The 17523-nt window shown below is 45.2% G+C and overlaps 2 protein-coding genes across 3 annotated transcripts in view; one reads left to right on the plus strand and one right to left on the minus strand.

Moving 5' to 3' along the window:
* Positions 1-17523, minus strand: part of LOC143028569 (uncharacterized) — a 131507-nt gene that overhangs the window by 46812 nt on the left and 67172 nt on the right. For both annotated transcript variants that reach the window (XM_076190873.1, XM_076190872.1), the window contains exons 15-18: positions 16399-16512; positions 13108-13227; positions 12112-12228; positions 4090-4206 (exon numbers count right to left, since the gene is read on the minus strand). In XM_076190873.1, coding sequence (XP_076046988.1) covers positions 4090-4206; positions 12112-12228; positions 13108-13227; positions 16399-16512 — 468 coding nt within the window. The remainder of the gene's footprint in view (positions 1-4089; positions 4207-12111; positions 12229-13107; positions 13228-16398; positions 16513-17523) is intronic.
* LOC143027950 (uncharacterized) lies at positions 9125-10382 on the plus strand. Its single transcript, XM_076189595.1, has 2 exons — positions 9125-9844; positions 10088-10382. Exons 1-2 carry the CDS (start codon positions 9135-9137, stop codon positions 10380-10382), a joined length of 1005 nt encoding a protein of 334 aa, XP_076045710.1. The 5' UTR covers positions 9125-9134.

Below are 17523 nucleotides of genomic sequence, written 5' to 3' on the forward strand. Positions count from 1 at the left end.
GAAGCTATAGCGATAATCCCATACCACACTCCTGGTCATATGGCCATTTCCCGAAGGTTGAGTGTGGTTTGAATTTTCCGCCAAAATCATCGGAAATTTAAAATTCCCGGCTCTGTGCAGGCATGCGCATTGTCGACCCCACCTCCCCCTCCCTATCCCCTCCCTTCTTACCCGGCTAGCTCGAGCCGGGCGTCGCGTCACTTCAATGAGAAATGAAGGCTTCGCCTGTGGGAGGAGGGAGGGACCCTAAATCTGTGCAGGTTTCTTAAGCCGATAAGAAGAATTTAAGCGGCACGAGCCGCGACAAAGAAATATTATCGGCTGAAAGAAACCTGCACAGCGAAGCTATGCATGAGACGAGGACAGGTGGGAGGAGAGGTGAAGCCTGAATCAAACCGTTATTACGTGTGTCTTTCCTATGGGAGACTTATTCATTTTATCACTCAGTAGAGGGGAGACAGAAACGTCTAGTACCCACGCCGAAGAATGTGACATGCACAACATTGCACTGTTCACACAATGCGTAAATTATACGAAATTTGTATCCTGTTCAACGGTTCCTGGCCCCTCCCCACTCCTCGGTCGTGTTTGGGGAGGCAAACAGGTCCACCTCTGGGGTGCCGTAGCGGAGGGAGAACGACTCGAACACTTGTGGGCGTAGTTGCTACACTACGTAGATATCTTGAAACCTGGATAGAGCGACCGGCGTAGGGCCCCCGACCGAAGCCAGGGACGCAACAACCTGTGGAGTGCTGAGGGTATCGGCCCGGGCAGGTCACGCGGGAGAAGCAGTATGCTCCTGTCGACCTCCCGTACCAGCCGTCGGCGCCCCAAGCGGCTCAGTGGAAGGGCCGGGGTCGCGAAGTTGAGGCACCCCCCCCCCCCGCCACCGAAGGAGGGAGGACGTGTGAGAGAAGCACGCTCTTTTGGCGCAGGGGAGCACCCGAAGGACGCTGACTGTGTCCCACTCAATCCCGAGCCAATAAAGTCTCTGTGTGGGAGCAAGGGCAGACCCGTCCCAGTCCACCCCGAACTCCACGTCCGCCAACACACTCAGAGCCACTGAGATGTCGGCCGATGCACCCTCCCCGGTGGGCAAATGCATCAACTAGCCGTCTAGGAACATGAGTGTGGAGACGCTTGCTTCCGTCCAACGTACGCCTACCACACTCACTAGTTTCGTGAAGATCCTCGGGGTAAGCGAGAAACCGAAAGGGAGTATGCGAGGCCAAGTTCGTTTCCGAGCGACCTCGTCCGTGGGCGTTAGTCAAGAGGCTTCGTCCTGGGTGAAGACGTTCCCTGAGCGTCTCCCACGAAGACGGGCCTGGACCCTCGGTATGTATCCAGCTCACCCCAAGTCTTCCCGCGGGAAGTTCTCGAAGCCCGTGGCGAGCGTCTTCATCCAATAGTGTGCTATGGCAATTTGTGACGTCTCATCACCCACAAGCGGACTTCTATATGTTTAATACCTAGTGACATCATGTGATTATACTGTGACGTCACCGGATTGATCATGGCGCCATAGGATCGTCTCGTGACGTCACAGGGACACAAATTGACGTCATAGGACTACATGGTGACGTCAATTTATCACAATGACGTCATCTTATCATACCGTGACATCACTGAGTCACAGTGAGCGTTGAAATAAATTTTGACATGGTAAAATTCTGGACCATCATGACTGTAGATTAAATTAAGTTGAATAGGAAAAGTCATGTTCATTTCGACCTAAGTCACAGTGAGCGTCGAAATTAATTTTAACATGGTAAAATTCTCGACCATCATGACTGTAGATTAAATTAAGTTGAATAGGAAAAGTCATGTTCATGTTGACCTGAGTCACAGTGGGCGTTGAATTAGTTTAACATGGTAAAATTATTGACCATCATGACTACAGATTAGCTTAAGTTGAATAGGAAAAGTCATGGTAATTTCGACCTAAGTCACAGTGAGCGTCGAAATTAATTTTAACATGGTAAAATTCTCGACCATCATGACTGTAGATTAAATTAAGTTGAATAGGAAAAGTCATGTTCATGTCGACCTGAGTCACAGTGGGCGTTGAATTAGTTTAACATGGTAAAATTCTTGACCATCATGACTACAGATTAGCTTAAGTTGAATAGGAAAAGTCATGGTCATTTCGACCTAAGTCACAGTGAGCGTCGAAATCAATTTTAACATGGTAAAATTCTCGACCATCATGACTATAGATTAGCTTAAGTTGAATAGGAAAAGTCATGGTCATTTCGACCTAAGTCACAGTGAGCGTCGAAATTAATTTTAACATGGTGGTGCCGTGAGGCGTTAGAAGACCATTGAAGATCGGAGGTATGGGGCTGCCGAGGCCTGATGATCCTCGGGGAGCCACCCTCCGTATCATAAGACACGTCCCCTTGTCCTCCAAGAGGCCCGGGTTCTTACCACGGACGACTTGAGGACGTATGGGGAACGGAGTACGAGTGGAAAAGGTCAAAGTCTACGCCTAGGGCCTGACAAAGAAAGTTATAAGGCGTTAAAGGACCATTATTGGTCGAAGGTATGGGGCTGCCGAGGCCTGATGACCCTCGGGGCGTCACCCTCCGTATCATAGGACACGTCCCCTTGTCCTCCGAGAGGCCCGGATTCTTACCACGTACGACTCGAAGACGTATGGGGAACGGATTACGAGTGGAAAAGGTCAAAGTCTACGCCTAGGGCCTCACAAAGGGAGCCATTAAGGCGTTAGAGGACCATTATTGGTCGGATGTATGGGGCTGCCGAGAGGCCTGATGACCCTCGGGGGCACCCCCTCCGTACCATAGGACACGTCCCCCTCTCTTCCGAGAGGCCCGGGTTCTTACCGCGGACGACCCGAAGACGTATGGGGAACGGATTACGATCGTATAAGGTCAAAGTCTACGCCTAGGGCCTGACGAAGCAAGCTATGAGGCTGTTAGAGGACCATTGATGACCGGAGGTTTGGGGCTGCCGAGAGGCCTGATGACCCTGGGGGGCGCCACACTCCGTACCATAAGACACGTCCCCCTGTCTTCAAAGAGGCCCGGGTTCTTACCACGGACGGCCTGGAGACGGGGACGTATTGCGATCGTATATGGTCAAAGTCTACGCCTAGGGCCTGATACAAACCGTGAGGCAATAGAGGACCGATGATGGTCAGAGGTATGGCGCTGCCGAGAGGCCTGATGACCCTGGGGGGCGCCACCCTCCGTACCATAAGACACGCCCCCCTGTCTTCAAAGAGGCCCGGGTTCTTACCACGGACGGCCTGGAGACGGGGACGTATTGCGATCGTATATGGTCAAAGTCTACGCCTAGGGCCTGATACAAACCGTGAGGCAATAGAGGACCGATGATGGTCAGAGGTATGGCGCTGCCGAGAGGCCTGATGACCCTGGGGGGCGCCACACTCCGTACCATAAGACACGTCCCCCCCGTCTTCAAAGAGGCCCGGGTTCTTACCACGGACGGCCTGGAGACGGGGACGTATTGCGATCGTATATGGTCAAAGTCTACGCCTAGGGCCTGATACAAACCGTGAGGCAATAGAGGACCGATGATGGTCAGAGGTATGGCGCTGCCGAGAGGCCTGATGACCCTGGGGGGCGCCACACTCCGTACCATAAGACACGTCCCCTGTCCTCCGAGAGGACCCGGGTTGTTTACCAGGGACGGCTCGAAGACGGGGACGGATTGTGCTCGTATAAAATCAAAGTCGAAGAATGAGACAAACCAGCAGCCAAGCGGAAAGCGATAAAACTAACAGACGATTAACCAGCAGGAAACGGGACCGCCTGCTCCCATGTGGGCAGCGAGTTAACCACTCGGTCCCGTTTCCGCGATCTAAGTGACGCGACGCCCGGCTCGAGCTAGCCGGGTAAGAAGGGAGGGGATAGGGAGGGGGAGGTGGGGTCGACAATGCGCATGCCTGCACAGAGCCGGGAATTTTAAATTTCCGATGATTTTGGCGGAAAATTCAAACCACACTCAACCTTCGGGAAATGGCCATATGACCAGGAGTGTGGTATGGGATTATTGCTATAGCTTCGCTGTGCAGGTTTCTTTCAGCCGATAAGGGGTACATACTTCATCTGAAGCATCGGGGCAATCGGCTCTGGTGTCGCACATATTGTCCTTCGACACACACTTCGAGCCATCTCGGCAAAGGAAGTCATCGCCTTCGCACTCGGAAATGCAGCCTTTCTGAAAAAATATAAGTATATAAATAGATAAATGAAAATACAAAGATTTTCATATGTGTGTGAAGAAGAGAGAACAGAATCAACGTAGAACACTCAAGAATATGGGAAACTGTAATGTTATAATATATTTGTGAATGTGCACTTTAAACCCACTATCGGAGAAATAATATCAGAAGTACAGGAGATCCGTATATCTCGACTACTATCTGTTGTCCACTTCAGCAGAAAGGTTACAAGAAGATAGAGTACAGATATAAATGAGGTAGTGAGGAGTGCTGAAAAGGGGACGGGAAAAAGCGGGGGTACTCGGGTTTGGGTACGGACAGTTGTTCACCGGACAGTTGCTCATCGGACAATTGCTCACCGGACAGTTGCTCACCGAACAAGTAACACATAGGACATTTGCTTACCAAAGGATTATTTTTTACTTTTCTTGAACTTAATAACAAATATACAGTTTTTTTTTTTTAGTTATATTGAAGTTTATTACAGCAATACACAAACAATATATAAACTTAACATAATATACAGGATTTTTTAGTTATATTGAAGATTATTACAGCAAATATACAGTTTTTTTTGGTTATATTGAAGTTTATTACAGCAATAGTACACAATATATAAACTTTCATGTTTTAGTTTTTAATTCATTATAAAGTTCAATACCAATTCCTTCCATCAATATATAGTGATTACAGTTTTACAACTGGTGCAGTACTGAAGTGGATTTATTGTCCTTTGTGGTTTACAAATCCAGTCTAATGCTGTAATAAACTTCAATATATAAAAAAAAAAAAAATCCTGTATGTTGCTTGTTATTAAGTTCAAGAAAAGTAAAAAATAATCTTTTGGTGAGCAAATGTCGTATTTGTCACTTTCCGGTGAGCAACTGTCCTACACTCACTCAACCTTGATGTGGTTGGGTCAAGAATGGACAATTTGTGGTATTTTGTCCGACCGCTCTTGATAATAATTTATCAACTGCTATCCATGTGATGCAATCTGAAGGCCACTGACCTTTTGAGGTATTGAAGTTAGGAAAATGTTGGAAACCAAAATGCACCAATATCATCACAAACTCCCACTTTCAGTTTCAAAAATTATTAGAATGACTCGCTTATGTATTAATACTAATGCCTTTACTTTCACTAATTCTTACTTTAGATAAAGATATGGCTGCAGCATGGGTTCTAACATTTCACCCGTGTTAGCTAATCTATACATGGAATATTTTGAATGTACATTATTACCCGAGATAAGCCACCTGACATGTTTTGATTTATGTATGATGATGATATTTCCACACTATGCATATGGGATGAGAAGTGGGACTCTTTTGATGAATTCTTTGCGAAATTAAACAATTTAGCAAGGAAATTTTAAAGTGAAATGGGAAGAAAGAGGTAGGATCCCATTTCTGGACATTTTGGTTATAAGAGACCCAGACCAGTTGTCCTTTTGTGTATAGAAAGCCTACTCACACAGGAAATTACCTACTTTTTTTTTTTAGCCACCATCCGGATAACATCAACTATAGTGTTGCATCGGACCTATATCTAAGAGTCCTTAGGATTTGTAGTCCACATTTTTTTTTTTAATTAATTTGAATTAATTAACAAACGACTGTCAAATGTAGGTTATCCGGAATGGTTTTTGAAGAACACCTTACACAATGTAATAATTATAAATCCAACAACTCTAGTGAGAAGCTCAAGTGGAGTAACAGTAGCATCATATTACCATATAATGAATCCATTAACTCGGTCTCAAAACTACTATCTAACAATCAAATTAAAATTATGTACAATTTCCCAAATAGTATTTTCAGAAAGATTGTAAATGTACATCGGAGGAATAATGTAGACCACAATTTCGGTGTATGTAAATTGCCTTGCAAAGACTGTGATGACGTCTATTTGGGCCAAACTGGTAGGGATTTGTTCACAAAAATAAAGGAACACAAAACCTCCTTTAAATATGGACAAGTCAACTCCACCGTGTTCCTTCATGCCAGCCAAGAAGACCACAGAATGGATTGGGATAATGCCGCTATTATATTCAAATTCCACTGTAGCTTTCGTGGGAAAATTGTAGAATCTTCCTTGATAAAGCATTTTCCTAACTTCAATATCTCAAAAGATCAGTGGCCCCCAGATTGCATTATGAGGATAGCAGTCAATGAATTAATGTCAAGAGCGGTCGGACAAAATACCACAAATTGTCCATCCTTGACCCAACCACATCAAGAGCTTGTAATATGAGTCCCCCCCCCCACCAACTTTTCCCCGTCCCCTTTTCTGTAATCCTTACTACCTAATTTATACCTGTACTCTATCTTCTTGTAACTTTTCTGCTGAAGAGGACTACAGATAGTAGTCGAAATATACGGATCTCCTGTAATGATATTATTTCTCCGATAGTGGGTTTAAAATGTACACCTAAGAATATGTTTTGTGTATGTATGTATGTATGTATGTATATATATATATATATATATATATGTATATATATACATATATATATACATATATATATATATATATATATATATATATATATATATATATATATATATATATATTGAAACATTGTGACAAGTTGAAAAAGGTATAACAGAATAACATATTAAACATTCAAGAGATACAAAATAAGTGATGCAAGTTAAATATGAACAAAAGATGGATGGAATGAATTACAGTTGTATGTGTGGGAATAGAGTGGCTGAGGTGTCCTAGAATGTGACGAGATGTCATATTTGTATCACTTATTTTGTATCACTTGAATGTTTAGTATGTTATTCTGTTAATATTTTTTCTCACACTATTATCGTTAAATGTGACATCTCACATCATCATAAAATATGACATCGAGCGTAACCGGTCAGGACACCTCAGCCACTCTATTCCCACAAATGATTTCTGTTTCTTTTTAGTTTAAGGTACATTTCACACCATGGTTTTCTGGTTTCACACAAGTCATATCATACTCACAAAATTATGAATTGTACATTATAGAACAACACCTCACTCAATTGTAAACTCCAACGGACCCCCACAAAGAGGGAACGCGGAGTCAACCAACTATGTATACTGCCAGCTTTATTCCCAGAGTATCATTCCTCTGAAGAAGCTACGAGCGAAACTGGTCAGGAATAAACTCGGAACGAGACCCGTGACTCTCTTTTTCCATATATATATATACATACATACATACATATATATATATATATATATATATATATATATATATATATATATATATATATATATATATTTATATATATATATATATATATCCCAGTATCTTAAAGGAACAAAAAACTGACTGTGCGTTAACCCAAATGCAATATATTTCATGCACATTTTGATTCGCTTAGCTCGGTGTCCGAATCTAAGGTCAGTCAAATAGATATTGAGATAGGTTTTGTAAAGTGTTTTTCAGCCTTAGCAGTCATATAAGCGATTGATTTAGTTTTCGTGAACGAAAGAATTATCGGCTGAGAAGAAACCTGCACAGCGAAGCTATAGCGGTAATCCCCTACCACACTCCTGGCCAAATGGCCACTTCCGGAAGGGAGTGTGTGGTTGGACATTCCGCATAAATCATCGGAAATTTAAAATTCCCGGCTCTGTGCAGGTGGCGCAAGCGTCTACAACCCCACCTCCCCCTCCCTATCCCCTCCCTTCTTACTCGGCTGCACGGATTGAGCCGTCACTTAGCATCGCGGAACCAGACGAGTCGGTCACTCAACAACCTACCTTCTTTTCATGCCGGTAAGTCTGGTTCCTGCTCGTGCTCTTGTGTTCTCGTAGGGAGCCCTACCTGTTCTCCTGCAGTTTTTCCCCTTCGGTGTTGTGTCCAGACACCTTTGGGACACCCCGTCTATGATTATCATTATTCTATTTTCAGACCAAACGCTTGTGTGTGGAATCCGGCTGCACAGCCAGGATCTCGTCAGACGGCCACCACGACCTCTGCTCCCGCCATGCCCCTTGTTTCTCACAAGCTGGCTTTAACCCCCTAGCCTGCGTTGTGTGCAAAGCGCGGGTTGAGGAGATTCGTGCTGCTCCTCCCAAAACCCGTTCCAAGCTAGCCGCCCTCGAACTCCTTCGGGAGGCATGGCGCAGAGCTCGGAAATTGAAATCCGCTGACGACCCCCCCCCCTGGTGTGGGCGGATCCGGCGTTAGGCGTGGAATTGGGCCTCGTTCGCCCTCGCCATCCGTCTCCCTATGTCTCCGAGACTTCCGTTGGTGGACAACCTGGGCCTCTCGGAGTACAAGGGGACGAGTCTGATGTTGCGGAGTATGGTGTCCCCGAGCGTCCTCAGGCCTCTCGGCAGCCCCATACATCCGACCATCAAGGGTCCTTAAAACCCTTACGGCTTGCTTTGTCAAGCACCCCCACGAACTCGTCTTCCTCCCTAGTTCACTCACGTGAACCCGGCAGGAAATCTCGCTCGAAAAAGAGGTCTGCCTCACCGAGGTCCAGGACGCTCAGCTTGTCCCCACCCTCCACAGCCTCTCCCCCCCAACTCACCCTCCCTTCCTCGCTCTCCTTTTCCTCACCGTAAATCCCACAAGGGCAGGGAGCCGGAGGACGAAACGAGGGGAGAGGGAACTCTGGCTGCCCAAGTGGCTGCCCTCCTTCCGTCCCTGATAGGCCCCGTCCTTGAATCGGCCCTATCACATTATCCGGCCTTTCAGGCCGCGCAAATCATAACGCACCCCTCTCCAGAGCAACCTCCTATTGAACCTACGGCTCTAGCCCCCCCTCCCACTCTCCCTCCTGGTCCTTCCCTCCGCCCCTCCGTGCCGGCGACAGGTATAGGACTAGAAGGCCCCTCTCAGGAGGAACCCCCCAATCAGACGTCCGTCGGGTTGGACGGGGTGGAGGACCACTACAGTTCTTCTTTACCTTATCCTCCTACCATGACGGACTCTTTTGAGTTCCGCCCCTTCTCATGGTGTGACCTTCCCCGGTCCTGGGAGTACTCGTTTGGAGAAGATCACAAGCTAGTGGCCTGGTCTCCCGACTACTCGCTACCGGAGGGCTGGAGGAGGAGAGATGACGTTATCCTAAAGTGGGCCAACGACGCGGAGGGGGCTAAGGTTCTATATAAGATTCGACCCCTCTCCGCCCCGGCCTCCACGCCCTCCAGGATTTCCACCTCTAACACTCTGGACGCATTAGGTTCTCTCCTGGAGAACCCTCGTTTAAACCCTGATGGGCATATGTTTGTCGACAGGTCGAGGGACTCACCGGCGGTAGCACTCTCCCCAAACGCCTGGTTCCCGCAGGAGAAAGGGGAGAAGGCCTTAGACATCCCTGCTCTCTTCGAGCGGGCCCAAGACCAACCCAAGACGGTTCCTCCTCGACGGCATATCCCTTCATCATTCCCCGTCGTCCTGCCACCACCCTTCGCGCCGGAGGGCCTGCGCGATTGCTTATGGCACTCGGGCAGGGACCCCGCCCTCCCCCATCAACTTAGTGAACCGGAGGCTAAGTTGCTGACGACGGAGGCCTCGACCAGACAAGACCTTGCCTCTACCATCTCGACCGTCACGGCAATCGCGATGATGAGGAACTGGCTGACGACGCTCGCCACGAGCTTTGAGGACTTCCCGCGGGAAGAATTGAGGTGAGTGGGATATTTCAATCTATACAGAGGGTCCAGACCTGTCCTGGCGAGAGACGCTCAGGTAGCGTCTTCACCCAGGACGGAGCCTCTTGACTAGCGCCCGAGGACGAGGTCGTTCGGAAACGACCTCGGCCTCGCATATGTTATACGTTCTACAATTGAGCGATGTGACTTTATTACACCCTCCGGGGATTGGGATCCTTCTCGCCCTACTAATTTGATTCGCGTGTTTTCTGTATGCAGAGACACCCTGGCGGCACTCTCTACCGTGGCAGAGGGTACAGCCAACATGGCGTCATCAGCCCTACCCCCAGCAGCGAGGGCCTTCACCGCGGCTCGTTTGGCAGCTCGTCAGTCTGCAGCGCGGTCGGCCCCGGAGATAGCTCGCCGGGGCGTGGTGAGAGCAGCTCCCCTTTCCCGTGGTCTGTTCGACCAGGAAGCGACAGACCGCGTCTTCGCTACGGTCCCGACCGTCATCCAGATCCAACAACCCTCCCAACCCACGCCTCGAGAGAGCAGAGACGTCAGCCGGTCCTAGCCTGGTCCTTGCATCGTGTTCTGCAGTACCTGACGTTCGAAGGGACCATCATGGAGGAGGAACACTTCCTTCAACGTGCCGTCTTTCTGCTCGCCCTGGCTACGGGTTACAGGGCGTCACAGCTGGCGGCGATCACCCGCCACCAGTCCTTCTCCAAACTGGAGGAGGACTGCTCTGCCCTAACTCTCGCTCCATCACCTACATTCCTAGCCAAGAATGAGCAGGCGGACGACATGATTGGCCCTATCAGAATACCATCCTTACTGGAGGAAGGAAACCCACACCCGCTGTGCCCGGTCCGTGCGTTTAAAGACTACGTGGAACGCACGGAAGGGGTGTCCGAGGATCATCTCTTCTACAATTCGAAATCTCGGAACCCCCTAACCCCGAGGTCCCTGACGCGTCTACTTTGCCGCGTTATAGAGAAGGCCGACCCGGGCCATGCCCCCCACGCCCACAACATCAGAGGCCTCGCGGCATCGCTGGCGTTTCTCCGCACCCACTCTGTGGAACGGGTGCAGGACCTCGGGGGCTGGGCATCAGCAACTTCCTTCAGGACACGGTATCTCTACCACTCGATCACCCCTGTCCCATGTGTCGCCATGGGAACGGCTCCACCCCTCTCTTCGCAAAAGAAGGGGGGGCAAAGGGCGACCGAGGGGTAGGGGAAGGCCCAGGAACCGCTGAGCAAGATACAATATTCTACATAGAATTTATGCACTATGTAAATTGTACAATATTATTTTTATAAAAAATAAACAAATAAATGAATATATATATTGATATTGATATTGATATCGATATAAGTACTTGATGCTTTTTGTCTCCCCTCTACTGAATGATAAGATGAATAGTCTCCCATACGAGACACGCGTAATAACGGCTTGAGCCCTGTCCTTGACTACAATTTGGGCTTCACCTTCTCCTCCCACCTATCCTCGTCTCATGCATAGCTTCGCTGTGCAGGTTTCTTCTCAGCCGATAATACTTCTTTGTCGCGGCTAGTGCCGCTTAAATTGTTTTTATCGGCTTAAGAAACCTGCACAGATTTAGGGTCCCTCCCTCCTCCCACAGGCGAAGCCTTCATTTCTCATTGAAGTGACGGCTCAATCCGTGCAGCCGAGTAAGAAGGGAGGGGATAGGGAGGGGGAGGTGGGGTTGTAGACGCTTGCGCCACCTGCACAGAGCCGGGAATTTTAAATTTCCGATGATTTATGCGGAATGTCCAACCACACACTCCCTTCCGGAAGTGGCCATTTGGCCAGGAGTGTGGTAGGGGATTACCGCTATAGCTTCGCTGTGCAGGTTTCTTAAGCCGATAAAAACAATTTAAGCGGCACTAGCCGCGACAAAGAAGTATTTTTTCTAAGCCAGTACGAGCTATTGTTGCTCACATACAGTGTCACGTGCCCTAATCAGAATATGACATTCTACATACATAATATCACGTTGAAGAGTACTAGTAAACGGATGGTCGTCCAGTTGACCGTCGGATAACGAACTTAAACCGTTGTGTGACTCCTTTAATCCGAAATAAGTAAGAGTCAAATGCGCCCTAGCACTACTTATCCTTGGGGATTGTGTGTGCCTGTACAGGTGTGTACATGTTCGTAACCCGAAATATCGTTCGTTAACAGAGACAAAAACTGCTCTCAAAACTTGTTTGTTATCCGAGGCTCAATTGTATCGTGTTGGATGTAGCGCAGACCTGTCTACTGGGATCACGTACCTCATCAGACCCGTCCACACAGTCGAAAGTTCCGTCACAACGCCTCTGCGGCTTGATACACCTGCTGCCATCCTCACATCGCCACTCCTTCGAGGAACACGGCCCCACGCAGTCCTTCTGGAGGAGTCAGGGGAAAAAATGAGTTATGCGAAGTAAATCTAAAGGGCCATGTACACGGTCAAACGGTTTGTCAAACAATTGTTTGAAGGGTTGTTTGACCGTGTGAATGGGGGTATTTGGTTGTCAATCAAACACCTCATTCACACAGTCAAACATCACTTTAAACACTTGTTTGACAAACCGTTTGGAGTTGTGAATGGCCATATAGACTTGCACACATATCTCACCTAAAAGCAATAAATCAAATGTTATGTTTATGTCTAAGTAATCAAAGGATATATCAAACCCAACAAGTAAGCAATGTAAAACTTGTACCTACACATTCTGGATCGTTAAGTCTTACGTGGCAGTATGGATAATGGAGCAGGAATAGACACTATTTTTGGAAAATATATTAACTCGCTAAGGTAATTTGAGTTCCTACTAGTGTAAGAGTAAAGCTAAAATGCAACAGAAGTATTGAGTTATTAATTAGTTTATTTATTCATTTCGTGAAGAATTGAAGGGAGGTCAGGGAGGGGAAAGATAAAGATGGCGACACACCAGGCTAGCATGCTGTTTGCCTTTGCTACTTCGGTTTGAAACAACTTCGGTTACAATGTTCTAGACTTCAGTAAGGACACCTCAACAATGTGTCCAATATTCGCATTGTAGGTTAGTTCGTTATTCAGCTTCTCACTATATGACTCCAGAGTCGTTTGACATTTGGAAATTTGAAAAACAAAAGATCGCAACCGAAGTGATTTTTACTCAAGCGAAGTAGAAAAAGCAACTGACATGCAAGCGAGAAAGGCATGGTGTGACGTCACATTTACGCCCAGAATGTGAGCAAGAGAGAGAGAGAAAGGGAGATTCATGAAAATACCTCCACCTTACTTCATCCGAAGAGTCTGGACAGTGTTTGACCATGTCGCAACGCTCAGCTGTTGGGATGCAGGTACCATCTTTACACCGCCACTGCTCCTTGCTACACCCCGTTGGCAATGAGCAGTTCCGCTGTTGGGTGGATTTGGGTGAAACAGAATAAAATTAACACAAAAGAGACCAATGTGCAGGCGTTTTGTGTGTATGTATTTACCTAGTTGTACCTAGTTGTATTTACCTAGTTGTATTTTACGGGAAGGGGAGCTATGCTCGTGATGTCCCGTCTTCATATCTCGTTTTATCTAAACTATTTTTAAATTCATGTATTGTTTTTGCACACACCACTTTCTCATCTAATTAGTTCCAACTGTCTATTACTCTGTGAAGAAAGCTGTTCTTTTTCAGGTCTCTTCTATAGCTGTCTTTTTTTATTTTCTTTCCATGTCCTCTTGTATTTCTGTCATCCCATTTTATCAGATTCTCTCTATCAGTAATTTCTATGCCTTTCATGATTCTGTAAATAACTATCAAATCTCCTCTCTCTCTTCTTTGCTCTAGTGTCTGTAGTTCAATTTTTGCTAGTCTCTCTTCATATGATAGTTTTGAGAGTGTAGGTGCCAATTTTGTAATTGCTCTTTGTATTCTTTCAAGTTTTTTTTTATACATTTTTTTGTACTTGGTGACCATATCGTTGCTGCGTATTCCAATCTTGGTCTTATCAGGGTGATTAGAGTTTTCTTCACCATTTCTCCATCCAGGTATGTACTGTAAATGCAACTTTGATTGTTCTTATTAAATTATAGGTTTCTCCAAAAATCTTATTTATATGTTTCTCAGGTGACATATTATTCATAACAATGACTCCCAGGTCCTTCTCATTTTCTACTTTTTTTATTCCTTCTTCTCCCAATTTGTATGATCCTGTTATTCTGTTTTTACTTTTTCCAAATTCCATTATACTACACTTCTTTGTATTGAACTCCATTTCCCACTTCCTACTCCATTCCCGTACTTTATTTAGATCACTCTGTAGTGACTCACAATCTTCCGTGTTCACTTTTTTCAATAGTTTTGCATCATCTGCAAAGAAGCTCATATAGCTTTCAATTCCTTCATCCATATCAGTAATATATATAGCGAAGATTATTGGGGCCAGAACAGTTCCTTGTGGAACACCGCTTGTTACTTCATCCCATTTTGAGTGTTTGTCTCTTATCACTACTCTCATTTTCCTTTCTTGTAAAAAGTCTTCCATCCATTTAAGCAGTTTGCCCTGTATTCCTCCTTCAGTTTCTAATTTCTTAAGCAACATTTTATGTGGTACTTTGTCAAAAGCTTTTTTTAGGTCTAGAAATGCACAATCAGCCCACCCATCTCTTTCTTGTATTATATCTATTAGCCTTGAATAGAAACATATTAAATTGTACTTGTTAGAGAGACTGGCATATAGTTGTCAGTAAATGCAACTTTACTGTTTTCTTGAATTGTCTTCCAACCCTTAGCTTCTTTAGCTATAGCCTCTTTGTTTTCTTTATTATTCCTCTTTAATTCTTTATTCTCCTCTCTTACTTTTTTTAACTGTCTTTTTAGTTCTTCTATTTCTTTAGTTAAGTTTTTGTTTGCCTTCTCTAGTGCTTCCAATCTTTCAACTCTGTCAGCCATTTTTGAAAGTCTATCAAACCTACTTTCAAATTGCTCGGTCACTTTTTCAAGTCTTCCAGTCTTGTTAATCGGGGGAGGTTGGTATCCCCCCCACCCTCTTTAAATCCCTGGAAGTTATTATCATCATCTTCCACTGTTCTGTTCTTATCAATATTTCTAATTTTTACATTTTTGTTGATCCCGTCCTCACTGAAATCATCGTCACCATTGGTTCGCCGTTTGGTCCAAATCCCCCTCTTCCTCATTTCCTTTCATTTCCCTCAATATCCCTTCCCTTCTCTTTCCTTATCACTTCCCCACTATTCCACGAGCACTCCCCCTCCCTATAAATACAAGAAGGTACTTCCTGGACTTTGCGGTGTGTGTGTGTGTGTGTGTGTGTGTGTGTGTGTGTGTGTGTGTGTGTGTGTGTGTGTGTGTGTGTGTGTGTGTGTGTGTGTGCAGTACTAATGGTTCATTATTGCGGACAGATTAGCTTCTTCACGTTTCCCATATGTTTTATTTTAACTTAATATCAGCCAATTTTTATTAATTTTAGGGACAGGATTTGGAAGTTGCAAAGTATGATATCAGACTGACAAAATGGTTGGCAGACCTGGTAGGAGTTCTGTTAATGTTGCGAATTTTCTTATTTCGTTGATTTGTTTATTTGTTCGTTTTTTCTTTATCCGTTTTTATTTATATTTCTTTGTATGCACGAATATAGAAATGAAAATGAAATTATTAGTTCATGAACATCGAAAATAACCAGTGGTGATGTGCTGCCGGATCGCGCCGGATCTCCATTCCGCCACCTCTACAAATGAACGATGGGTCATTGGGGTCGAGGGAAGGGAAAGAGAATGAGGGGTGATGGCTCAATTGTGGGTGATTGATAGTTGGTCGTCATGGAAATTATTAGTACTGCATCACTGTTACTTTAATAAGGTTGTATGCCTTCGTTTTTAAGAGTCAAGAATTCTCATAAATCATGTATCAACACTAATGTTCGTTAAACTACATGAACCTCTTCTAGTACAATGGAATCCTGAGCCGTATGCTATATCATGGCTTCGTCACCACAGAACACGAATTGCTTCTGACCAACGAAAACTTTCACACATGATCCTACTATGAAGCTTCTCACTGGTGCTTGGCAAGCACAGATTAAGTCGTTTATCTTTTAAACTCATAAGCACATGATTGTTGTTTTTCTCTATTATATATATACTTATAAATATAATTAATGGTATTTAGGAAGGGTAAGCATGAAATAGTTAATCGTGCGACGAACATAGACTCAGGACAGGAAAGGAATTTTTCCATGCACAGCATAGCTGCGGCACCTATAAAAATGCCACTACACCAATGTGGTTACATATGTCTAACTGTTTATCACACCTGAAAATAACCGTTGCAAATTTGACGTTACATCCCGCTAAAACGAAACCGGAGGTGCCAACCAACTCCGCTCAGGCGAAAATAAATAATAAGATAAATAAATAAAAACAGTTGATAAAATAAATAAATAATAGGTAAATAGATAAATTCATAGTTTAGCTATTGCCTGATAACAGGCCAATGATTTGCTCTACTGATTCATGAGAAGAATTATGAATACACCTGAGTAGGTAAGCAACAGCTGAATCGTCCATCACTTACTTCGTCCGTTCCGTCGTGGCAATTCCAGAAACCATCGCAGATGCTGGACGCGGCGACGCAGCTGCCGCTCATGCAAGCGAACTGCCCTGGCTTGCACTCTCCTTTACAGTCCGTCTGAAACGTATAATTTCTTTACTTTTATTTATATTAATTTATTTATCTATTTTCCTACGTATTTACATATTCATATCTATTAAATTTACTTATCTACATAACTCGTCTGGGGTGGCTGCATGTTATTGTACGGCAAAAATCTGCTCAGTGGTATGCAGCTGATACTACAGGGTTTATATGGGGCGTCCCTACGGATCAGAGGCACGTATCATTTTGTCTGTGTAAGAGGAAATATCTACTCTTAGAGAAATTACTTTATCATACTGCGACTGTCTCTTCGTTAGGCTGCCCCCCTACTCAACATTATTCTGTACCACTTCTATGAATATACATTTCCATTTTCGCCTACCCCCCCCCCCCCCGGGTGTTAGGGAAAGTAAGAATACTACCACCAAATTTACCCACTCAGGTCGTGAAAAACGGGATGGAGGACGGGACTAGGCATCCTGCTTTCAGTAGCCCTAAGGGCTACATTCCTTCGAAAAGTCAAAACAGGAAAGGGTCTGGAATTTTTCCAAACAGACCCTAAGGTTTGGGTCTTTTGATGTGCGTGAGTGTGGTAGAGATGAGAGTATTAAGGAAAAGATAGGCAGTACGTTTGTGAGAAGAAAGATGGATGTGTTGGCACTGAGTGAAACTAAGTTGAAAGGGAGGGGTGATTTTCAGTTTGGAAGTGTAGTAGGGAGGGCATCGGGAGTGAGGAGAGGACGGAGGGAAGGGGTGGTTATACTAGTAAATGAAGAAATATGTAAGCGTATAGTGGAGTGGAAGGAGGTTTTTACAAGGTTAATGTAGATGAAGATGAAACTGGGAAGAGAGATGTGGGTCTTTGTAAGTGCATATGGGACTGGTACTGAGGAGGGGGAAGGTTTTTTGGGTGAATTTTAATGAGTGCATAGAGAGTTTTGGGAAAAATGTCAATGTAATGGTATTGGAAAATCGTGCTAGAGTAGTGGACAAACTAATAGACGGAGTGGTTGGAAAGTGTAGAGTGCCAGGTAAAAATCGTAG

This window comes from Oratosquilla oratoria, chromosome 9 (assembly GCF_046742065.1).
Source record: "Oratosquilla oratoria isolate Oo_2021 chromosome 9, ASM4674206v1, whole genome shotgun sequence".
Lineage (NCBI taxonomy): Eukaryota > Metazoa > Arthropoda > Malacostraca > Stomatopoda > Squillidae > Oratosquilla > Oratosquilla oratoria.

Bases quoted from the DNA above. Each gene is read 5' to 3' on its own strand.
- LOC143027950 (XM_076189595.1), top strand. From the start codon at position 9,135: ATGACGGACTCTTTTGAGTTCCGCCCCTTCTCATGGTGTGACCTTCCC. The intron at 9,845-10,087 runs GTGAGTGGGATA...TTCTGTATGCAG, and splicing joins TTCCCGCGGGAAGAATTGAG to AGACACCCTGGCGGCACTCT.